The sequence below is a fragment of the Mastigoproctus giganteus genome, chromosome 10, assembly GCF_048544385.1.
Source record: "Mastigoproctus giganteus isolate SK-2022 chromosome 10, ASM4854438v1, whole genome shotgun sequence".
NCBI lineage: Eukaryota > Metazoa > Arthropoda > Arachnida > Uropygi > Thelyphonidae > Mastigoproctus > Mastigoproctus giganteus.
This window is the reverse complement of record NC_143584.1, coordinates 43,003,158-43,028,610: the sequence shown is the minus strand read 5'-3', so window position 1 is coordinate 43,028,610 and position 25,453 is coordinate 43,003,158. Positions and strand designations below refer to the sequence as shown.

Genomic DNA, 25,453 nt, shown 5'->3' with positions numbered 1-25,453 from the left:
TTGACATGGGGTGGCAGTGGAACATTGAGTTAGTTTGGTGAACATTGGGTTAGGACTGGGAAAGCAAAATTGAGAGTAAACAGTATGTTATAGGCCTAATAACTCTGATAAGTGTAATGAACAACTGTACAAAGAAATAGAGTGAACCATTAAATCAGCATGTCTTATAATGGCGGATTTTAACTTTCCAGATATTAACTGGAACTAGTGTTTTAGTCACTCACTCACTCACAGACTAGGACTTTTGCTGATTTATTGTATGACTATTTTCTAGCAGCAGCATGTTAGAGAGTCAACAAGAGGGAGTTATACTCTTGATCTGATTATCAGCAGTGATTATTCATGCATTAAGAATCTCCATATAAAAGAACTACTAGGTGGCAGTTATCACAATGCATTGATTTAGGATTTACTTAAAGACATAACTACTATCAAGGGTAAAGGGAGGAGTTTTTGCTTTCGTAAAGGTGAATACAGTAGTCTAAGACTGTTTTTAAATTCTGTACAAAAAATTGTTTGCTAATGTTACCATTAGCAAATTCTAAATAGGAAGCATTAAACGAATTAATACAAAAAAGCTACTAGGCTTTTCATACGAAAAGTCTAGTAGCTTCTTTAAGAAATACTTGAAGAGTATTTCTTAAAGAAATACTCTTCTTTAAGAAATTAAGAAATACTCTTCAAGGCATAGGCAAATGGATGTCAGATGAACTGATGAGACTTGTGGCAGAGAAGAAAAATGCATGGGATGCATATAAATTATCTGGTGACAGAGAAGCATATGGTAGATATAAAGTAGTCTGTAATCAAGTCATAAAGGAGGTTAGGCAAGCGAAGGAGGATTACAAGATATCTTTGTCAAAGGATACAAGTAAAAACAGCAAAGACTTCTTTATTTACATAAACACTAGAAGGAAGGAGATGAATCAAATTGGTTCACTTGATATTTAGATGGTTCTACTGTTGATCCTGCTCAGGTTGCTGACAAACTGAATGAGTACTTTGCATCTACATTCACACATGAGGAATTCTTTAGGGAAGTGGAGATCAGAAGTTTATCAAACTCTAACACAGAGCTGAATGATTTTGTAATAACTGAGGGGAGAGTGGAAGAGAAATTGTTGAAGTTAAACATAAAAGAAGCACTCAGGGTGAATGGGATCTATTCAATTATGTTACAAGAGACTGCAAAGGAATTAAGCAAATCCTTAGCCATAATTATGAGAGCATCCTTGGATTTAGGAATTGAGGTTCTCACAGACTGGGGATGTGTGAATGTATCCCTATTCACAAAGGGAGATCAAAGGGTGACATGAGTAATTACAGACCTGTTAATTTAATTTCTGTCCCAGAGAAAATAAAGGAGTCACTGTTAAAAGAAGTAATACAGGATCATCTACACAAGGCTGCAGTTATACTTCAGGCACAGCATATGTTTGTTAAGGGGAAATCTTGCCTAACCAATTTGATTGGATACTATGATGTGGTCACAAGGGAACTGCATACAAAAAATAATTTTAATATAATATACTTGGATTTCAGGAAACCTTTTGATACTGTAGGATATAAAAGACTGTTGTATAAATTGGAGCAGTGTGGCATTAAGGACAAGTTGATGCTACGGATAAAGGGATGGTTGAATGGAAGAAGACAGAGAGTGGTAATCAACAGACACACTACTCTCCTTGGAATAATGCTATTAGTTGAGTCCCCCAAGGTTTGGTGTTGGGCCCATTATTGTTTTCTATATTTATTAATGATGAAGGCATATGAGGCTTAATGTCTAAGTTTGCAGATGATACAAAGTTTGGCAGGGTGATGAATAGCAGGAATGACGGTTATGCTGCCTCAGCTGGTTCTAGAGAAGTTAGGCAAATGGACTGAGAAATGGCAATTGAAGTTTAATATTGATAAATGCAAAGTACTGCATAAGTAGCACTAACCTCAGAGTAACAAACCAACCGTGTGGTGTAGAAAATGAAAAAGATCTGGGGGTTTTTATTTATTTCATATGGCAAAAATGAGGATACATTTGTAACAAACAATGTCAAAAAAATAAATAAATAAATTACAATAAGCCTAAAAGCAATATTTACAGAAAAAAAATTATAAGTAACATTTGATGAATTAAAATGTAATGTCCAGTTTATTCAGCCACTTAATAGCATCATCAGTAACACTATGTAGATCTTGGATGGAGCCTTCAAATCTCCTCTTTGGGCACTCCGAGATGACATGCTGGATGGTCTGGGGCATGTTGTCACAGTCGCAGAATGGATTTTCAGTTTTTCCTCACTTATGCAGCCAAAACTTGCATCTTCCGTGATTTGTTTGGATTCTGTTCAGGGATGTCCATTCCTTTCTTGGTAAGTTGAAACCTGGAACAGCTCTGCATGGATCACTGACTAAGCCCAGGTGGTCGGGATTTGAAGTAGTCCAGTCTTCGCGCCAGGTCTGGTCAGCATTAAAATGTGACTTGATAAGTTTCTCACCTAGCTTCCATGAGGGGTTCCTAGACTTCAATCTCTCTCCGGCTTCTGGGGTTTGCAATCCTGATGTATGGGCAATTGAGGATTTCTTTGACATTTCTGCCATTCTTTCAGCAAGGCTATTTCTCTTCTTATATGAGGGGGATAGATGTTAGATAACACTGGTAGCCATTTTAAAGGTGTCGATTTAATGGTGCCTGATATTGTCCTCATTGTGTCATTCAGTTGGGTATCAACTTTTACAGAGTGTGCACTATTAAGCCATACAGGGCAACAATATTTTGCAACTGAGTAGACTAGGGCAAGGGCTGATGTTCGTAGCACCGTTGCGTTTGCTCCCCGACCTGTTCCACTGAGTTTATGCAAGATGTTATTCCTAGTTTTTATCTTTGCTGCAATATTACAAAGGTGTTGTTTATACGTCAGTGTTCGGTCCATTATAATTCCCAGATATTTTGGGCAAGGGTTGTGTTTCAGTCGTTGACCTTTATATTCCACTTGTGGCATATAGTTAGCCCTATGATTATCCAGATGAAAACAGCTAACTTCGGTTTTATTTAAATTAGGTTTAAGTCGCCATGTGTGAAAATATTTATTCAGGTTATGAAGATCCTTTGTAAGTACAATTTCAGCTGCATTGAAGTCAATAGACTGGGCAGTCAGGGCTATGCCATCTGCGTACATGAATTTCCTAGAAGCAGTTGTTGGAAGATCTGCAGTATAGATATTAAATAATAATGGGGTTAGAACTGATCCTTGTGGTAAACCATCATTTAATATATAGGGCTTGCTCACTCTGCCGTTTAAGTGTACTTCAAACACTCTGTTGCATAACATATTGTTAAGTAGGATTGCGGGGGGCTTACAAGGAATAATCTTCAAAAATTTCAGGATCATTCCTTGTCGCCATACTGTGTCATAAGCTGATGTCAAGTCCACAAAGACTGCAATGGTCTTCTTCTTATCTTGGAATCCGTTCTCGATATGGCTGGTAAGTGCCAGTACCTGATCGCAGCAGCTTCGGCCTGGTCGGAATCCGGCTTGTTCAATTAGTATGTGTTGGAAGGTTGTGGTTGAAATTCTATTGTAAACCATTCTTTCAATTAATTTATAACATATATTTAAAAGTGCAATTGGGCGGTAATCTTCAGGGCAAGATCCACTTTTCCCAGGCTTTAGGATGGCAACTATTTTAGTTCTCTTAAACAAAAACGGGAACCTACCATTCTGCAAGATGTCATTAAAAAATTTAACTAGCCAATTCAGAGCTCTTGGACCACAATGTTTCAGGAACTCTGGATATATTCCGTCCACTCCGGCTGCTTTGCCTGGTTTTATTTCCTTCAGAGCTGTTGAAATCTCTGCAATTGTGAATTCTGAGAATTGGGAGGTTGGTTCAGCCAAGGATAGTCTAATTCTTAATTCCTTCTTAAGTTTTTTGACTTCATCTTTGTTAGTATCGGTTGGTCTCTTGGAAATGTTGACAATTCTCTTGGCTACTTTTCCTGGGGATACTTCTGAGCTCTTATTAATATATTTGGGAGTACTACTTCCGAGTTTCCTCAGAAGTGTCCATGCTTTTCTGCTTGAGTGTTGGAAATTCATACCTGCTGTCATTATGTTCCATTTTTCTTTCCTAGTAGAGTCTAAGCATTGCAATAGTTCATCAGCAATTTCTGTTCTATTGCTAAGTTGGTATTCTTCATATAGCTCATCACATCTTCTGTTCCAGCCAAGAATGTATTCTTTCCTATATCCTCTGGGAATATGTTTCTTTGCTATGGAGCATATTAAACCAACAAATCGCTTATAATTGTCGGTTTTTGATGGGATCCATTGAATATTGTGATCCACCACATTAGTGAAGGCTTCCCAGTGAGCTTTTCCAAAGTTCCAGTGAGGTACAGGCTTTGATCTTACTACTGGAACTTCGGTACAAATTTTTACAAGAATTGGTCTATGCTGACTACGAGGAAAATTATTCAAAACTTTCCTGCTACACTGCAAAGGTCTTCCGCACTCATCTCTTGAGACAAAACAGAGGTCTGGGTTGGTATCTTTGTTCCATCTGCCTGAGTGAAAGCATTAGCATTAGCAGAGGCATATGATGCAAGAAAGCAAGCTTATTCAGCATCAGCCAAAAAAAAAAAAAAAAAAACACACCACTCCCATTTCACCCCTCCGTTCGTTCGAAATACCTGTCCAGTTGAGCTTTAAATTTGTTTAGGCTATCAACTTCAACAACAAGTGATGGAAGTCGGTTCCACCAACCAACCACCCGCTGGCCAAAGGCAAATTTCCGCACATCTATCCGACATCCGTCCTTCCTCAATTTGAATTTATGCCCTCTGAGGTGATTATTCTGAGCAAGATGAAGAATCCCATTGGCATTGAGCATGCTCAAACCATTCAAAGCCTTATACACCTCTATCAGATCACCTCGCCGGTGCCTAGTCTCCAGACTCTGTAATTTGCAAAACTTAAGCCTTTCTTCGTAAGAGCAACCCTTTGTTCCATTCACTAATCTTGTTGCCCTTCTCTGTACCCGTTCCAGCAGCTCTACATCCTTCTTGAAACGAGGCTTCCAGACCTGTATACAGTACTCAAGATGTGGCCTAACCATTGCCTTATACAAGGGAATAATCACCTCCTTATCCCTGCTAGAAAAGTTCCTGTATATCATTGACAAGACAACATGATCTACTCTTGCAGCTCGTCTGCACTGCTCAGAGAACTTCATATCTGCCTGCACAATTACCCCCAGGTCCTTTTCATTCTCCACCACTGTCAGTGTAGTACCGCAGAGTTGATACGTTGCTCTGGGGTTACTGTTTCCCATATGTAGTACTTTACATTTGTCAATGTTAAACTTCATTTGGCACCTCTCAGCCCATCTGTTCAACCTTTCCAGATCCTGTTGCAGCAGCATAGCATCAGTAGTGTCCTTAACAACCCTGCCAACCTTTGTATCATCTGCAAACTTGGACATTAAACTTGATATCCCATCATCAATATCATTCATAAACACCGAAAACAACAATGGACCCAACACTGAACCCTGAGGAACTCCACTAATAACATTAGTCCACGTTGAGCAGTGTCCATTGATTACCACTCTCTGTCTTCTGCCACTCAACCATCCCCTTATCCATAGCAGCAATTTGCCTCCAACGCCACACTGCTCCAATTTGTGCAGCAGTCTTCCATGTGCAACAGTATCAAAAGCCTTTCTAAGATCCAAATATATAATATCAAAGTTATTCCCTGCATCCAGTTCTTTTGTGACTACATCATAGTATCCAATCAAATTGGTCAGGCAAGACCTGCCCTTAACAAAACCATGCTGCGTCTGAGCTATAACTGAATTCTTGTCTAGATGATCCTGCAGTGCTTCTTTAACCAGTGCCTCCATTAATTTACCTGGAACAGAAGTTAAACTAACAGGTCTATAATTACTTGTGTCAGCCTTTGATCCTCCTTTGTGAATTGGGGTTACATTTGCATATCTCCAGTCTATGGGTACCTCCCCTGAGTCCAAAGAAGCTCTCATAATTATGGCTAGGGGTTTGCTTACTTCCTTTGCTGCCTCCTTTAATATAACTGGATAGATCCCATCCACCCCAGGTGCCTTTTTTATGTTTATCCTCAACAATCTCTCCTCCACTTTCTTCTCAGTTATTACAAAATCATCCAGCACACTGCCAATGTTTACTTTACCTACATCATACTCCTTCCTGAATAACTCCTCATGCGTGAATGTAGATGCAAAATACTCGTTTAGATTGTTAGCCACCTGAGCAGGATCCTCAACTGTTGAACCATCAATATCCAGTGGACCAATCTGATTCATCCCTTTCCTTCTTGAGTTTAAATATGTAAAGAACTCTTTTCTGTTTTTCTTTGCATCCTTTGCCAAGGATTTTTCGTAGTCTGCCTTTGCCTGCCTAATCTCCTTTGTGACTTGGTTACAGACCAACTTATATCTATCATAGGCTTCCATGTCAAACATTAATTTGTATGTATCCCATGCATTTTTCTTCTCTGCCACCTGTCTCATTAGTTCATCTGACAACCATTTAGGCCTAAACCTTGAACTATATTTCTTAGTTGGTATGTAAAGCCTGGTAGCCTCCAAGATTAGTTCCTTGAATGCTTCCCATTTTGAGTTTGCTGTTGGTAACATCATCAGTTGGTCCCGCTGTATAGAATTTAAATACTGTCTCAGACCATCATAGTCGCCTTTACGAAAACAAAAACCCTTCCCTTTACCTCTGATGGTAGTTACCTCCTTGAGTAAATCCCACTTCAACACACTGTGATCACTGCCACCTAGTGGTTCATTTATCTGCAGATTCTTAATGCATGAAGAATCACTACTGATAATCAGATCAAGAGTATTGCTCCCTCTTGTTGCCTCACGAACATGCTGATGTAGAAAACAATCATCCAATAAATCCACAAAAGCCTTGCTAGTGTGCGAGTGACCAACCCACAAAGTCCAGTCAATATCTGGGAAATTAAAATCCCCCATTATAAGACTCTCTGATTTACTGGCCCATTCTATTTCCCTGTACAGTTTCTTATTATACTCGTCAGAGTCATTAGGCCTATAGCGCACTCCTGCTCTCAATTTTGATTTACCTATGCTTATGTCACACCAAACTGACTCGACACTGCCCTGTCCGTCAATGTCGACTGCCTTCACTTCCTTGGACTTTATGTGTTTCTTAACTAATAGCATAACCCCTCCTCCCCTCCTGTCCTGTCTATCCTTTCTATACACATTGTATTCCCCAAATTCCAGTTCCGCATTCCTTATACCTGTGTGACACCACGTCTCTGATATCCTAACAATATCTGCCTTTGATGTTTTGAGCAATACCTCAAATTCATCAAATTTATTTACCAAACTCCTAGCATTGGTGTACACGCAGGTATACATGCACCTGTTTCTATTCTTAGCTACCCTAATACAACCCATGTGTTTACTTGTACTGCAATGACTCCCAGCAGTCTCTGAAATATCCTGAATCTTGTTTTTCAGGCTTCTGCTCATTTCAATAGAAGCAGTGCAAGAATCACTTCCACCTCTGCCAGTGGCTACTGTTAATCTATTAGTCCTTGTATCCCCTCCAACTAGCAGTTTTCCGACCCACCTAACACTGCCTCGACAGCATCAGCAAAAATTCTTGCAACCTTTCTATTTAAGTGTATCCCATCCCTGTAGAAGCAATCTCTCCTGTTAACAAGTACAGTCCAGGATGAAAAAAATTCTACCCCTTGAGCCTTGCCAACGTGTACAACTATATCACCTTTTGTGCCCTTAAAAGATGATATCTGCTCTACAACGTCATGAACCTTTGCCCCTGGCAGACATACCCTGGTCCTATTCCACCTATCCTTTTTACAAAGCATGTTCCCCGTTTCCCTGACAATAGAGTCACCAACAACTACTAGTTCCTGTGGGGACCAGCGCATTCAGCCTAGGGGGCTGCCTCTGTGTTGCCTGATGACCAAGTGCAAGCTCTGGCATTGATGTGGGCAGCTAAGAGCTTGATGGGCCCCTCAATTTATTTCCTTCGAGGGCATCCACCCTGTCCTTCAAGCTCTCATAAAGGCCCATAACAACGCTGAGTTGTCGCCTGATTTCCTTGCACTCCTTACATCGTGCATACACATCCCCCTTGGCAGCATCATGTCCCGTACCCGACTGCTCCGCAAACATCAAGCAAACAGTGCATTTTAAAAGACTGTGATTCAGAGGGCAACTGCCCCCCTCAGTTCTCCCCTGAACCACAGCACTCCCATTAGCTTGAGCCTTTTGCTTTGCTGCTCTGGTCAGAGTCATGATTCCGATTTAATTCAATAAAATTTCAAAACAAAAATTAAATCCTTAAGTTATATCCAAAAACAGTTATGTTAATTTTTTTTTTTTTTTTTTCGGTATCTAGTGTTTTCTACGAGTTCCCTTTATACAACTTCCGTATCACGTGTACCACTATAGTTATGTATTAATTATTTGTTACGATTAAGTCGTTATAAATATATAGAGTTAAAAATACAATTTAATTGACAAGAAAGTTTATCAAGATTAATAGATTTACTGATTAATTGACAATATTATATTATGCACTATACTACACTAAGCTTATGCTATTGTGTAAAAATGGCGGGAATTCTCGAACGGTACTTCTACGGACTCGTAAGTATTGATTAGCTTTCTAATCAATAATCAATACTCGTAAGTATTGATTATTGATTAGAAAGGAACCTTTCTCTTTTGCATCATACATTAAGAAAACATCCTCGACTTCAGACCAGACCATCACACCAAGGCCATCTTGGTGTGTTAGTGTCAGCATAGCCCCAAAGAGTACTCCTACTGTTGAAATCTCCCATAATAATTGATGGATGATGCACATTCTGGATAGCTTCTTTACACCAAGGTCGAGATGGTGGTTTATAGATATTTATTATTTCCAGGCCCATCACCCCAACCCTGGTAGTGAAAATGTCATTAGAGCTTATGTCCAAAATTTCTATTTGGTCAATTTTATTTCGGATATGCGTAGTGGTACCATAGCTTTTATGGAAAGTAGCCACGACAAGGCTGTATCCTGGTAATTTACATCTAGAGTAAAGTTGGTTTTGATCTTCACAATGTGTTTCTTGTAGCAGCACTTTTAAAAGGTAGTCACTTTTTGATTGGCTTATACCCTCGATATTAAGTTGAAGAATATTCAGAGGGTGTCCTATGTTCTTTGTTGTTGTTTGGTTCTGAAAGGAGCCATTTAGATTAGGATAATGTTCCATGTTCTAAGTATTAATATAATGTATCCTCTAATTGCTGGGATATCCAAAAGCAGAGCTCGAGGTCCAGCAGCCAACACAGTTGCTCACTTAGCACCACCCGGGAGACACGTGTAGGGCAATTTAAGGTTATTGCTACGGACGTGTAGCAACGTTTGTTTCCCGTCTGGGGGTAATTGTGCTGTTGGATATGAAGTTTGCTGAGCAATGCAAATAGGCTTCTGGAGCAGCTCATGGGATTTGTCAATGATATACAGGAATTTTGCTAGCAGGGATAAGGAGGTTATTATTCCATTGTATAAGGCAATGGTCAGGCTACATCTTGAGTATTGCATACAGGTCTGGAGGCGTCATTTTAAGAAGGATGTAGAGCTGCTGGAACAAGTACAGAGAACGGCAATAAGATTGGTGAGGGGAATGAAGGGGTGCTCTTACCAAGAAAGAGCTTTGCAAGAGTTTTGAAAATTGCAGCATCTGGAGACTAGGCACCTGTGAGTAGGGCTCACAATACCAGTAAAAATCTTAATACCGGTATTTCGGTATTTTTAGTTTATGAAACCGGGATACCAGTATTAATACCGGTATTCCGAAAAAAAAAACCAAAAACATTTTTCTCAATAAATTTTGATGACAAGTGCAATAAAATAAGGAAAAAATAAGTAGTTACTTGAATTCATGTTTTCAATCAAACTTTTATTATAATAATAAATATTCTAATAAAAATTATTAAATATACAGTTATTCTAAAAACAAAATATATGCATATTGAAACTGAAAATTTGGTTATGTCTAAGCATCCAACACTACCTGTCCAAATAAAGTGAGCTCTTAAGGAATATAAACAATCAATAGTATTATCATTTAAACTAGATACAATTTTGGTACATATTTAATTAGTGGCAGAAAACTTCCTTTTGGATTCTGGGTAGGTTGGTGCTATGGTACCTAAATAGTCGTAGACAAGTTGCAATTTACCTCCCCCCTTATTCCGTCATCTTCAAAAAATCTTATTTCCTTTTTATCAAAAATAACTTCCTTTTGGATTCTGGGTAGGTTGGTGCTATTGTACCAAAATAGTCGTAGACAAGTTGCAATTTACCCCCCCCCCCTTATTCCTTCATCTTCAAAAAAATATCTTATTTCCTTTTTATCAAAAATAAAAAAATACTCCCTTTTTGACTTTTTATGGCACTATATCCATATTAACGAAAGAAAGGGATTGAAGCTTAAGATTGGTGAGGAAATCAAATCTAAGATGTGGGAGATTATTTATTTCTTTATTAATTTTTATTTCCTTGTACCTTAGTATTGCCATCAGTGGTCATTGTTATGATTTTCTCACATATATATATATATATAATGATAAAGATGCAATGAAATTAAAATTTAAAAAATTTTATTAAAAATATATAAGACTGGGTTATGGATCCAGAGTACTATGGTAAAAGTAGAAAAAATGAGCAACCATAATGAAAAATAGACTAAAAGGTACTCATCAGTGTATTTGTGTATTTGGTAGGGTAGTTGAGCTATCAGGTGTAATAACCATGGAAGAATTGGGAGAACCTGTAAGCTAAAAAACAAATTACCTGAAATAAAATGCAGTTAATATAATTATTGTAAATACCTAAAGCTGTGGGTCCTAGGACGAAGTAGTTAAAGTCCTAGAATCCACAGCTTTAAGCTTGCTCAACCCATTCAAGACCTTATACACCTCAATAAGATCACCTCGCAGGTGCCTACACTCCATTTGCTGCACTTCAGAACTTAAGCCTTTCTTGGTTAGAGCACCCCTTTGTTCCCCCTCACCAATCTTGTTGCCCTTCTTTGAGTCATTAAACCAAGTGGAGGAGAGACGCAAAAGGGAAACAATAACTGGTCACCATGCTCTTAGCATTAGTAGGGGCATGCGATGCAAGAAAGCAAGCTTATACAACATCAGCCAAAAAAAAAAAAATGCTCCCATTTCAATTTCACCCCTCCATTCATTCCAAATGCCTGTCCAGCTCAGCCTTAAATTTATTTAGGCTATTAGCTTCCACAACAAAAGATGGAAGCCTGTTCTATTAATCAACTACTCGCTGGCTAAAGACAAATTTCTGCACATCTATTCTACAACTATCTTTCCTCAATTTGAAACTGTGCCCCTCGGGTTCTTAGTCTGAGCAAGAGGAAGAATCCCATCAGCATTCAGCTTGCTCAAGCCATTCAAGGCCTTATTCACCTCAATCAGATCACCTTGCAGGTGCCTACCCTCCATGCACTGCAATATGCAGAACTTAAGTGTTTCTTGGTAAGAGCACCCCTTTGTTCCCCTCACCAATCTTGTTGCCCTTCTTTGTACTCATTCTAGCAATTCTACATCCTTCTTGAAGGCGCCTCCATAGCCAGGTGGGAAGGAGCAGCAGTGCGTAGCATGCACTTCTTGATTAGACCAGGGTTCAAGCCCATCACCACCAAATACGGAGGATGCAGAAAGGTCAGGAAATGACCACCGCATATTCCCAGAGCAATATGGTCTTAGTTGCTAATGCTCCTAAAAAAAAACCAAATAATAATAATAATAACATCCTTCTTGAAATGAGGCCTGAAGACCTGTACACAGTACTCTAGGTTTGGCATGACCATTGCCTTGTACAACAGGATAATCACCTCCCTTTTCCTGCTAGCAAAATTCCTATATATCATTGATAAGACTAAAGACTAAATGACCTGCCCTGACAGCCCCTCTGCACTGCTCAGCAAACTTCACATTTGACTGCACTCACTTTCCACTTCCCTGAGTGTATTACCACATAGTTGGTACATTTCTCTTCGGTTATTGCTACCCATATGCAGTACTTTGCATTTGTCAATGTTAAATTTCCATTGCCACTTTTCAGCCCATTTGCCCAACTTATCTAGGTCCAGTTCGAGTAGCATACTGTCTTTACTGTCGTTAACAACCATGCCAACCTTTGTATCATCTGCAAACTTGGACATTAAACCTGATATACCTTCAGCCATATCATTGATAAATATACAAAACAACAATGGGCCCAACAACAAACCCTGGGGAACTCCACTAATAGCATTTGTCCATGAAGAGCAGTGTCCATTGATTACCACTCTCTGTCGTCTCTCACTCAATCATCCCTTATCCATTGTAGCAACTTACCCTTAATGCCATACCTCACCAATTTGTACAGCAGTCTTCCATGTGCAACAGTATCAAAGGCTTTCCTGAAATCCGAGTATGATATCAAAATTAGATTTGGCATTCAGTTCCTTTGTGACCACATTATAGTATCCAATCAAATTGGTTAGACAAGACCACCCTTTAACAAAACCATACTGTGTCTTAACTATTACTACAATCTTGTATAGATGATCCTGCAATGTTTCTTTAACCAGTGATTCCATTATTTTCCCCAGGAACACAAGTTAAACTAACAGGTCTATAGTTACTTGTGTCACCTTTTGAACCACCTTTGTGAATTGGTGATACATTTGCACAACTCCAGTCCATGGGTACCTCTCCTGATTCCAAGGAAGCTCTCATTGTTGTTGTTATTTTGGTTTTTAGGAGCATTAGCAACTAAGGCCATATTGCTCCGGTTCAGTGGTCATTCCCTGACCTTTCCACATCCTCCGTATTTGGTGGTGATGGGCTTGAACCCCGGTCTAATCAAGAAGCGTGTGCTACGCACTGCTGCTCCTTCCCACCTGGCAACGGAGGCGCCGGAAGCTCTCATAATTATGGCTAAGGGTTTGCTTAATTCCCTTGCTGCCTCCTTTAATAGGGAGGGAATAACCTGATAGATCCTGTCCATCCCATTTGCCTTTTTTATGTTTAACTTCAACAATTTCTGCTTCATTTTGCTCTCAGTTATTACAAAATTACTTAGCTCCCTGTGCTCACTTAGAGTTTGATAAACTTCTGGCACTCCCCTAATTGAATAATTCCTCATTTGTGAATGTAGATGCAAAATGCTCATTTGGTTTATCAGCTACCTGAGCATGATCATCAATAGTCAACCCATCTATGTTAAGTGGTCCAATCTGATTCATCCATTTCCACCTAGAGTTTACATAAGTAAAGAACACTTTGCTGTTTTTCTTTGCGTCCTTTGCCAAGGATTTCTCATAATCTGCCTTTGCCTGCGGAACCTCCTTTGTGACTTGATTAAAGATTAGTTTATATCTGCTATGTGGTGCTGTGACACCTGATACTTTATATGCATCCCACACATTATTCTTCTCTGCCACAAGGCTCATTAGTTCATCTGACATCCATTTAAGCCTAAACCTTCAAGAGTATTTCTTAGTTTTAAAGAAAACCCAAGCCTAGTACCCTCCAAAATTAAGTCCCTGAAGGCTTGTCATTTAGAATTCAATGTTGGTACCATCACCAGTTGATTCCACTGTACAGTATTAAAACCTGTTTAGACCCCTGGAGTCACCTTTATGAAAGCAAAAGCCCTTCCCTCTGGGTTTTATGGTAGTTACATCCTTAAGTAATTCCCACATCAGTACATTGTGGTCCCTGTCACCCAGTGGTTCCTTTATCTGAAATTCTTAATGCATGAATAATCAGATCAAGAGTATTACTCCCTCTGGTTGCCTCTCGAACATATTGCTATAGGAAACAGTCATCCAATAAATCCACAAGTCTTGCTAGTGTGGGAGTGACCAATCCACAAGTTCCAGTCAATATCTGGAAAGTTAAAATCCCCCATTATAAGACATTCCGATTTACTGGCCCACTCTATTTCACTGTACAATTGCTCATTATATTCATCAGATTCATTAGTCCTATAACACACTCTCATTTTTCCTTTCCCAGTGTTTATGTTGCACCAAACAGACTCAACATTGCACTGTCCACCAACATCAATTGGATGCACTTCGTTAGATTTTATGTGTTCCGTAACTAACAGCCTAACCCTCCTCCCTTCCTGTACACATTGTAATCCCAAAATTCCGATTCTGCACTGCTTATGTCTGTATGACACCAAGTCTCTGATATCCCAACAATATCTGCCTTTGATGTATTGACTAGCCGACTGCGCTAGCCAGGTGGGTAAAGTGCCTACCTGGAAACCCAGAGGTTGCAGGTTCGAATCCCATCTCGGGCTTGGATCAGTATAAAAAATGCAAAAACTTTGGGAGGTGCATTATGGCTCCAGAAGCCGATGCGCCAACAACTAACAAAAAAAAAAAAAAAAAAAAAGTCTTGACTAGCACTTCAAGCTCATCAAATTTATTAACTATATTCCTAGCATTGGTGTTCATGCAAGTATACATGCACCTCTTTCTACTGTTAACACAGCCCATGTATTTATTTGTTCCACTATGACTCCCAGCAGTCCTGGAAATCCCCATTGCCCTGCTTTCCAGGATGATGCTCATTTTAATAGAAGCAGTGCACGAATCACTTTTGCCTATGCCTGCAGCCACTTTTATACTACACTGCTTATACTGGAATGAGCAGCAGCCTTTAAAACATGATGCAGGTGATTTCTCTGAAATCACCTGCATCACGTTTTAAAGCCCATGTGTTTACTTAGTTACCCTAACACAGCCCATGTTATATCCACTATCCAGTTATATTAAAGGAGGCAGCAAAGGAAGTAAGCACACCTTAGCCATAATTATGAGAGCTTCCTTGGACTCAGGGGAGGTACCCATAGACTGGAAATGTGCAAATGTGACCCCAATTCACAAAGGAGGATCAAAGGCTGACACAAGTAATTATAGACCTGTGAGCTTAACTTCTGTTCCAGGAAAATTAATGGAGGCACTGGTTAAAAAGCACTGCAGGATCATTTAGACAAGACTTCAGTTATAGCTCAGACACAGCATGGTTTTGTTAAGGGGAAGTCTTGCCTGACCAACTTGATTGGATACTATAATGCAGTCACAAAAGAACTGGATGCAGGGAATAACTTTGATATTATATACTTGGATCTTAGAAAGGCTTTTGATACTGTTGCACATGGAAGACTGCTACACAAATTGGAGCAGTGTGACATTGGAGGCAAATTGCTGCTATGGATAAAGGGGTGGTTGAGGGGGAGAAGACAGAGAGTGGTAATCAATGGATACTGCTCATCGTGGACTAATGTTATTAGTGGAGTCCCTCAGGGCTCAGTGTTGGGTCCATTATTGTTTTTTGTATTTATAAATGATATTGATGATGGTATATCAAGCTTAATGTCCAAGTTTGCAGACGATACAAAGGTTGGCAGGGTTGTCAAGGACACTACTGACACTATGCTGCTGCAACAGGATCTGGAAAGGTTGAGCAGATGGGCTGAGAGGTGGCAAATGAAGTTTAACATTGACAAATGTAAAGTACTACACATGGGAAACAGCAACCCCAGAGCAACGTATCAACTCTGTGGTACTACACTGACAGTGGTAGAGAATGAAAGGGACTTGGGGGTGGTTGTGCAGGCAGATATGAAGCTCTCTGAGCAGTGCAGACGGGCTCCAAGAGTAGCTCATGGAGTATTGTCAATGATATACAGGAATTTTTCCAGCAGGGATAAGGAGGTGATTATTCCATTGTATAAGGCAATGGTCAGGCCACACCTAGAGTACTGTATACAGGTCTGGAGGCCTCATTTCAAGAAAGATGTAGAGCTGCTGGAACGAGTACAAAGAAGGGCAACAAGATTAGTGAATGGAACAAAGGGGTGCTCTTACGAAGAAAGGCTTAAGTTTTGCAAATTACAGTGTCTGGAGACTAGGCACCAGCGAGGTGATCTGATAGAGGTGTATAAAGCCTTGAATGGTTTAAGCATGCTTAATGCTGATGGGATTCTTCCTCTAGCTCAGAAAAATCACCTGAGAGGGCATAAATTCAAATTGAGGAAAGACAGATGTAGGATAGAAGTGCGGAAATTTGCCTTTAGCCAGCGGGTGGTTGGTTGGTTGGTGGAACAGACTTCCATCCCTTGTGGTGGAGGTTGATAGCCTAAATAAGTTTAAGGCTCAGCTGGACAGGTATTTTGAACGAACAGAGGGGTGAAGTGGAAGTGGGTTTTTTTTTTTTTTTTTTTTGGCTGATGCTGCATAAGCTTGCTTTCTTGCATCAAATGCCTCTACTAATGCTAATGCTAATGCTAATGTGTTAGGGTAGCTAAGAATAGGAATAGGTGCATGTATACTTGTGTGTACACCAATGCTAGGAGTTTGGTAAATAAATTTGATGAATCTGAGGTGTTGGTCAAAACATTAAAGGCAGATATTGTTGGAATATCAGAGCCATGGTGTCACACAGATATAAGGAATGCAGAAATGGAATTTGGGGAGTACAATGAGTACAGAAAGGATAGACAGGATAGAAAGGGAGGAGTGGTTATGTTATTAGTTAAGAAACACATAAAATCCAAGGAAGTACAACCAATTGACATGGCTGGACAGTGCAGTGTCGAGTCAGTTTGGTGTGACATAAGCACTGGGAAATCAAAATTGAGAGTAGGAGTGTGTTATAGGCCTAATGACTCTGATGAATATAATAAACAACTGTACAGGGAAATAGAATGGGCCAATAAATCCGAGAATTTTATAATGAGGGATTTTAATTTCCCAGATATTTACTGGAATTTGTGGGTTGGTCACTTACACAATTGCAAGGCTTTTGTGGATTTATTGGATGATTGTTTTCTACAACAGCATGTTTGGGAGGCAATTAGAGGGAGTAATATTCTTGATTTGATTATCAGTAGTGATTCTTCATGAATTAAGAATCTTCAGATAAAGGAACCACTAGGTGGCAGTGATCACAGTATGGTGAAGTGGGATTTACTCAAAGAGGTAACTACCATCAGGGGTAAAGGGAAGGGTTTTTGCTTTCGTAAAGGCAACTACGGAGGTCCCAGAGAGTATTTAAATTCTATACGGTGGGACCAACTGATGATGTACCAACAGCAAATTCAAAATGGGAAGCATTCAAAGAATCTTGGAAGCTACTAGGCTTTTCATACCAACTAAGAAATATTGTTCAAGGTTTAGGCCTAAATTGATGACAGATGAACTAATGAGACATGTGGCAGAGAAGAAAAATGCATAGGATACATAAAAATTAATGGGTAACACAGTAGCTTATGAGAGATATAAGCTGGTCTGTTACCAAGCCAGAAAGGAGATTATGCTTGGTTCCAACCTCCTTTGTGACTGCAATGCAAAGAAAAACTGCAAAGAGTTCTTTACTTATGTAAACTCTAGAAGGACGAGGATGGATCAGATTGGTCCACTTGATATTGATGGTTAAACTGTTGATGATCCTGCTCAGGTAGCTATCAAACTAAATGAGTATTTTTCATCTACATTCACACATGATGAGTTATTCAGGGAGGGGAATACCAGGGGTGAAATAAACTCTGGCAGTGAGCTAGATGATTTTGTAATAACTGAGAGCAAATTGGAGGAGAAACTGTTGAAGATAAACATAAGAAAGGCCCCTGGGGTGGATCCAGGTATATTAAAGGAGGCAGCAAAGGAAGTAAGCAAACCCTTAGTCATAATTTTAAGAGCTTCCTTGGACTCAGGGGAGTTACCCCTGGACTGGAGATGTGCAAATGTGACCCCAATCAAAGGGTGACGCAAGTAATTACAGACCTGTTAGTTTAACTTCTGTTCTAGGGAAATTAATGAAGGCACTGGTTAAAGAAACACTGTAGGATCACCTAGACAAGACTTCACTTATAGCTTGGGCACAGCATGGTTTTGTTAAGGTGAAGTCTTTTCTGACCAATTTGATTGGATACTATGATGTAGTCACAAAGGAACTGGATGCAGGGAATAACTTTGATATCATATATTTGGATCTTAGAAAGGCTTTTGATACTGTTTCATGGGGAAGAGTGCTGTACAAAGTGGAGCAGTGTGGGGAGAACACAGAGAGTGGTAATCAATAGACACTGCTCTTCGTGGACTAATGATATTAGTGGAGTCCCTCAGGGTTCAGTGTTGGGTCCATTGTTGTTTTCTGTATTTATAAATGATATTGATGATGGTATATCAGGCTTAATGTCCGAGTGTGCAGACGATATGAAGGTTGGCAGGGTTGTTAATGACAGTATGCTGCTGCAACAGGATCTAGAAAATTTGAGCAGATGGGCTGAGAGGTGTCAAGTGAAATTTAACATTGACAAATGTAAAGTACTGCATCTGGGAAGCAGTGGTAGAGAATGAAAAGGATCTGGGGGTATTGGTGCAGGAAGTATTTGTACAGTCTGCAAGAGAAGCTCATTATGGCTTGTTAATGATATACCGGAATGTTTCTAGCAGGGATAAGGAGGTGATTATTCCCTTGTATAAGGCAATGGTCAGGCCACACCTTGGGTACTGTATACAGGTGTGGAGGACTCATTTTAAGAAGTATGTAGAGCTGTTGGAACGAGTACAGAGAATGGCAACAAGATTAGTGAATGAAACAAAAGGTTGCTCTTACGAAGAAAGGTTTAAATTTTGCAAATTACAGTGTCTAGAGACTAGGCACCTTCAAGGTGATCTGATTGAGGTGTATAAAGCCTTGAATGGTCTAAGCGTGCTCAATGCTGATGGGATTCTTCCTCTTGCTCAGAATAATTGCCCGAGAGGATATAAATTCAAATTGAGGAAAGACATTTGTAGGATAGATGTGTGGAAGCTATCCTTTAGCCAGTGTTTGGTTGATTTCTGGAACAAACTTCCATCTATCATTGTAGAAATTGATAGCTTAAATTGATTTGAGGCAGACTAGATAAACATTTGGAGTGAGTGGATGGGTGAGATTAGAAGATTTTTTTTTGGCTGATGCTATATAAGCGTGTTTCTTGCATCATGTGTCTTTGCTAATGCTAATGCTAATGCTAATACCTCCACACACTATACAGGTAACCCTCGTATAACATGGTATTTGGTTCCTACAAAATCTTGTGTAATGTGAAACTGTGTTATACGGAATAAGAACCAGTACAAAAAGGGGGGGTTACATAAAACATGCCTTTTTTTTTTTTTTTATTACTACTGGAAACTTAATTTTTATAGTAGTAACAACTTTATATGTTAACTTTATTTTTATTATAGTAGTAACTTAACTAGTAATAAGTGAACAAACGTCTTACCTTACAAACTGTGATACTTATATGTCAGATAATGTACGTTCATTTAATTTTCTTTCTCTTCATCGCTGCTAAGCACAATCTCTTCTGCAGCATCTAGATTTTCTGTACCTTCTGCCCTCTTTAACAAATTGCACGCTTCGAAGTTACAATTTTTTATGGTCTCAAACAAGCACAAGTTCAATAGCACAGAACTCGGGGATCTCCATGGCACCTCCATAGCCAAGCGGGAAGGAGCAGCAGTGCGTAGCACACGCTTCTTGATTAGGCCAGGGTTTGAGCCCGTCACCACTAAGTACGGAGGATGCGGAAAGGTCAGGGAATGACCACCGCATATCCCGGAGCAATATGGCCTTAGTTGCTAATGCTCCTAAAAACCAAATAACATACATACATACAGGGATCTCCGAACAAAATACAGTGAATCCCCCATTTAAATGATATGTGAAAATCGGAACAATATTTTCCAGTTAGCAAAATAAAATTAAATTTACGCTTACATACATAGCTTAATTAATATGTACTGTAATATGTACATACTAATTGATATTTCTGTTCACTGACTTTTTTTTTTTTGTTGGTTGTAAAATTTAAAACAGTAAAAGTGATTAAAAAAAAACGCTGACCACATATATAATGGGAAAATGCAAGGACAAAAAAAAAGTGATAAGTAATTAATAACAAAGAATACGGCTTGCACAAGTTGCAAGAAACGTACAAGTGAGATATGGAGTAATGAGTTTCTGAAAATTGATTTATGTTTTTTATCTGATTGAATATTTCTTGGAAGGGGAAACACATTTCACCATAATAACATGAAACCCACAGAATTCCAGCTATTGGTACTATCACAAATGCAAAAAATTGAGTTTACTACCCGTTTATAATCGATTACGCTAACAGAAAAGCCCAATAAACTAGAAAGTGCAAATTGTTTTTATTGTTTTATGGTAGTGACCTCCAGAAGTGTGCTTTAGAAAAATATCACAAAGGCGATCTCCACTAGGGAGTCAACAGCAGGGATTCACAAAAAGGAATGGAAATATTGAAAATTACATCTAACATAATAGCAGGGTTTTCCCAGCACAAAAGCTCAAATATTCCGTGTTATGCGTGATTTCCAGCAATTCTCAAACCACGTTAGAGCGAAACCTTGTTGTTGAAGTACCACGTTGTGCGAGAATTGCCACAATTTATCAATCGTGTTAGGGCAAAACTGTGTTGTAGAAGTACTGTGTTACACGGGGGTTGCCTGTACTTACTAAGAGAAATACAGTATATTTGTAAGATTTAGTCGTACAGTTTCATGGCATTGTCAGATTTCCATTGCATTTGTATTGTGTATAACAATCCCTCTGTTACAAATTCTGTAATATTAATGATTTATTGTTGTCGATTTTATAACCTTTATGTGACTGAAAAATGTGAATTTATGTGAATAAATCATAAACAATCACTTTTTAAACTAGTACCAAAAAAACTGGTATTTTTGTATCAATACCGGTATTTAAAATACTAAAAAAATTACCAGGATCCCGGAATCTCAGTATTGTAAGCCCTACCTGTGAGGTATCCAATTGAGGTGTTTGTTGCTTTGAATGGATTGAGCAAGCTCAGTGCTGATGGGATTCTTCTTCTTTTTCACACTATTTACATTAGGGGCACAAATTCAAACTGAGGAAGGATGTTTGTAAAATAGATATGAGGAAGTTTGCCTTTAACCAGCAAGTGGAAGATTGCTGGAACAAACTTCCTTCTGTTGTTGTTGTGGTAGTTGATAGCTTAAATGAATTCAAGTAAGAACCAGGTGAAATGGGAGGGGTATTTTTTTTTGGCTGGTGCAGTATAAACTTGCTTTCTTGCATCATTTGCCACTACTAATGCTAATGCTTTAATTTAATAGATTCCTTGATCGCCAGGTGTCTTATTTACTTTAAGCTTTAACAATTTCTCTTCCACTTTCTTCTCAGTTATCAGAAAATCTTTTAGGTCTGAGTTATAAATTGGTACACTTCTCGTATTTCCATCCCTGAAAACTTATGGATCTTTTCGATCTACACTAATGTGTTTTTGTTTTTTTGTTTCTTTGGTTTTTAGGAGCATTAGCAACTAAGGCCATATTGCTCCACCTGACCTTTCCGCATCCTCCATATTTGGTGGTCATGGGCCTGAACCCCGGTCTAATCAAGAAGTGTGTGCTATGCACTGCTTCTCCTGCCCACCTGGCTACGGAGGCACCCCTACCCTAATGTGTAAGTGTTGATGCAAAACAATTATTTGACTTGTTAGCAACCTGAACAGGATTAGCAATAGTTATGCCATTTATGTCTAGTGTGAATGTGATTCATTTCTTTTATTCTAGTATTAACTTAAGCAAAGAGTTCTTTGTTACTTTTCTTTGCATTTGTAGCCAATTATGTTTTATAACGTGGCTTAGTTTGCCTAACTTCCTTACAAATTTTTAATTACTGAAGGTTTCTGTCTCCGGATAATTTATAATCACCGCAAGCATTTTTCTTTTCTGCAACTCTTCTCATCAGTTCACCTGACATCCATTTGATCTGAACTTTGAACAGTATTTCTCATTCAGGGAAGTAATCATAGCTTCTATGATTACTTCCCTGAATGCTTGTCATTTATAAATTGAAGTTGGTAACATTGTCTATTGTAGCTACCTTGACTATTGTAGTTACCTATATTTGTGAAAGCAAAATCTCTTCTCTTTATTCTTGACAGCAGATAAATCTTGAAGTAAATTCCACACAATATATTATGATCACTACCACCTGTCCTGGTCAATCCTGTATTTCTAATACTGAGGGAATTTTAAGTGTTGATGAATATCTTTTTCAGACAGCAGTGCTCTTCTGTCAAGGACCACTGTTTGTGTCATCATGGTTTGGTGAGAACACGGAACACTGGAGTGATCCCCCCCGCAGCCCCAATCAGACCTTACTGAAACTAGGAATGACCAATGGAGTTACATAAATTGCTATATAAGATGGCTGACAATTGTTCTCAAACTGAACACAATTATGCTCTAAATATGCGTAAGGGATGATAGAGTCACAGGCACCAGCAGGATATTTTGCAAGGTAGTGCATGTGGGTTGTTGTTGTTGTTGTTTGGTTTTTAGGAGCATTAGCAACTAAGGCCATATTGCTCCGGGATATGCGGTGGTCATTCCCTGACCTTTCCGCATCTTCCGTATTTGGTGGTGACGGGTTCGAACCCCGGTCTAATCAAGAAGCCTGTGCTATGCACTGTTGCTCCTTCCCACCTGGCTACGGAGGCGCCCGTATATGTGGGGATAATTTTTTGTTCACCAAATTTTTGAATACATGCAATATCTTAATGCTTCAATAAATTAATGAAAATATTAAAAATTGCATATTACTTCTAAATCAAAAGGTGGTGGACTTGCACCACCTTAACCATTTTAAATAAATACTCTAATGTTTTATTTGTCCACAGTATTTGGAGCAGGCTTTAAAGCAGTTATGCGAAACTGGTGATGCTCAACATTTTTTGTCTGTACCCCAGGGGCTCACATCTGGTGAGTATGGGCTTGGCAAACTCAGGGTCCTGAGCTGGATATCATCATTATTCTCTTTCTTGCTTTCTTGGTGATTCCCTTCTACTTCTGACTCTCTCTCTCTGACTCTCTCTCTCTCTCTCTCTCTCTCTCTCTCTCTCTCTCTCTCTCTCTCTCAGAGTAATGTGGGGATTTTTTTTTGGCTGGTGCAGCATAAGCCTCAGGCTTCCTTGCACCATATGCTTAATAATAATAATGTGTTGCAGCTTTTTTTGCAGGTTCATAATATTCAAACCTATATAAAGTTAAAGGTAAACCATCAGACTTAAGTTTAGGCGATAGAGTAATATAAAATTTTAAGAAAATTCATAAATTATACAATTGCTCTAAATATTGCTGACTACCAATATTTAGAAATTTTTTTTTTTTTTTTTTTGTGCATGGGGAAATGAATGACAAGATTATATATAGAAAATGTATAATAGATTTTTTTCAGCAATGCCACACAAGTGAGCAATACAAAGTCAATCTGAGTTTGATGCTGCTGCTTTAAAGCCTGTTCTTTGCAAACTATTGGAAATTGGATTGGAATATGTTATTTGCAAAATTATATTTTAATTTATCTAATCTAATGACAGTTAGATAAATATGTAATTTATCTAACTGCCCTTTTTTTTCTACTTAAAGCTTATAAAAAACAACCCAGGACCTGGCCACTACAAACATTCAACATTTACTGAAGAACTTGTTCATCCAACTAAGAAGAATGATGGAAAATTCAGAACAGCACTCAGATTCTTTCCTATTCCAGTAAGTATTTTTCTTTAATTAAATAAATAAAAAATATAAATTATAAATTTATTATTGAAAATTCATTGAATGAAGTAATTATTAAAGTTAAAATACCAAAGGACAATTACTTCATTTAGTGAGGGCCTCAAATTCAGTTTGATTGCTATTGTGGATTTTCTTTCAGTGCCAATATAGTTGCCACTATTGTATAATGTATTTAGGAAATATAGAGAAGATAGGAGGGGTGGTGGTGGTGTCATACTTCTTATCAAAAGCAGTCTGAGTGCAAAAAGAACTTTTGCTGAGTTTGAAGTTGCATCTGCCAGCATAGAATATGTGTAGTGTGAGTTAGTTGGAAGCAAAGATATAAGTGTAAAGTGTGTTAGTTGTCTGACGGCACCAAGGGTTTCCCCATCTCCACATTGTATTCTTTGTGAATGACACAGAACTCTGTGGAGGCCAGAGATTTGAAAAGTGTGTGGTCTGTTGTGTAGCATTATGTTCTGTTGTTTCTCTGACCATTTAGCCATTGGGGGCCCATATTGGGACCTACCGTTGCCCACACTTTGCCACGAGGAGGCAGGTCAAGCACCCAGTAGATTATTTAAGTACTCTGGCAGGCACCACCACCTAATTTCCATCAATTTCAGTGGTAAGCCTTAAAAAGGGGGGAGGGGTGGTACACTAGAATTGGACAGAAAGAGATTTACAAAAAAGCGGTAGAATTTTAATGTTGATTAGAATTTGGCATCATTGTTAAGGGGTTAAAACTCCTTAACATTGTTAAAACCCCATCCCCTGGAGATGGGGTTTTAAAGGGAACTGGGTTAGAGTACCCCGTTCAGATCGCCAAATGGCGTTTCGGCAGCAAAGCTGCAGTATGTCTTTGTCGGTGATGGTTTTCATGTCCATGTAGTGTCTAATCCGGTAGGAAAAGCAAAGATATAATGAGATACAAAGATATAAAGATATAATGAGAAAGATTGTTAAGAATATGACAAGAGGGTCCTTACATGCAAATGCAATGGAAAAGCAAGCATGAATGTCTTATTATGGGTGACATAATAAGACTTCAATTCTGCCCAGATTGATTGGAATAAGTGTGAGGGAAACTTATCTTGAGGAAAAATTTTTCTAAATAAACTGGATGATTATTATTTGTACCATCATGTCAGAGATAATATTAGCGGTTAGAATATTCTTGACCTCATCATTACTCATGAATTAGATGACATCACAGGCTTTAAAATACAAAACCACTGGCAGTAGTGATCACAGAATCATTAGTTGGAAGATGAAGAAAGATGTTGCAGTAGTTAAATGTAAAGTCATGGGTTTTAATTTCAGAAGAGGGAACTTTGACATTTTAAGGTGCTATATGGCATCTATTAATTGAGTATATTGCAGAGTGAGGGTGAATACACTTGAACCATGGAATACTTTAAAAGCAAAAATCACAGAAGCCATAAATGCATATATACCTTTAAGAAAATATTGCAGTAAGATGGCGAAATGGATGAATGCGGGACTGGACAGTCAGTTAGAGCAGAAAAAGATCAATGGACAGCTACAGCATAGTGAAAGGTACTGAAACCTACAACAGCTACAAGCTAATTTGTAATAGTACCACAGATAAGGCCACAGAGGCCAAGGCTGCATATGAGAAAGCACTAGCTAAGAGAGCAAAGAATGGGGACAAGTAATATTTTGTGTATGTGAATACAAGAAAGAAA

The 25,453-nt window shown here is 38.8% G+C and overlaps 1 protein-coding gene across 1 annotated transcript in view; it reads right to left on the bottom strand.

Moving 5' to 3' along the window:
• LOC150079001 (uncharacterized) overlaps window positions 1-25,453 on the bottom strand; it is a 114,738-nt gene that overhangs the window by 13,036 nt on the left and 76,249 nt on the right. The window contains exon 2 of the mRNA XM_090382919.1: window positions 3,114-4,451. Within this exon, the coding sequence (XP_090239045.1) occupies window positions 3,114-4,451 (1,338 nt within the window). The remainder of the gene's footprint in view (window positions 1-3,113; window positions 4,452-25,453) is intronic.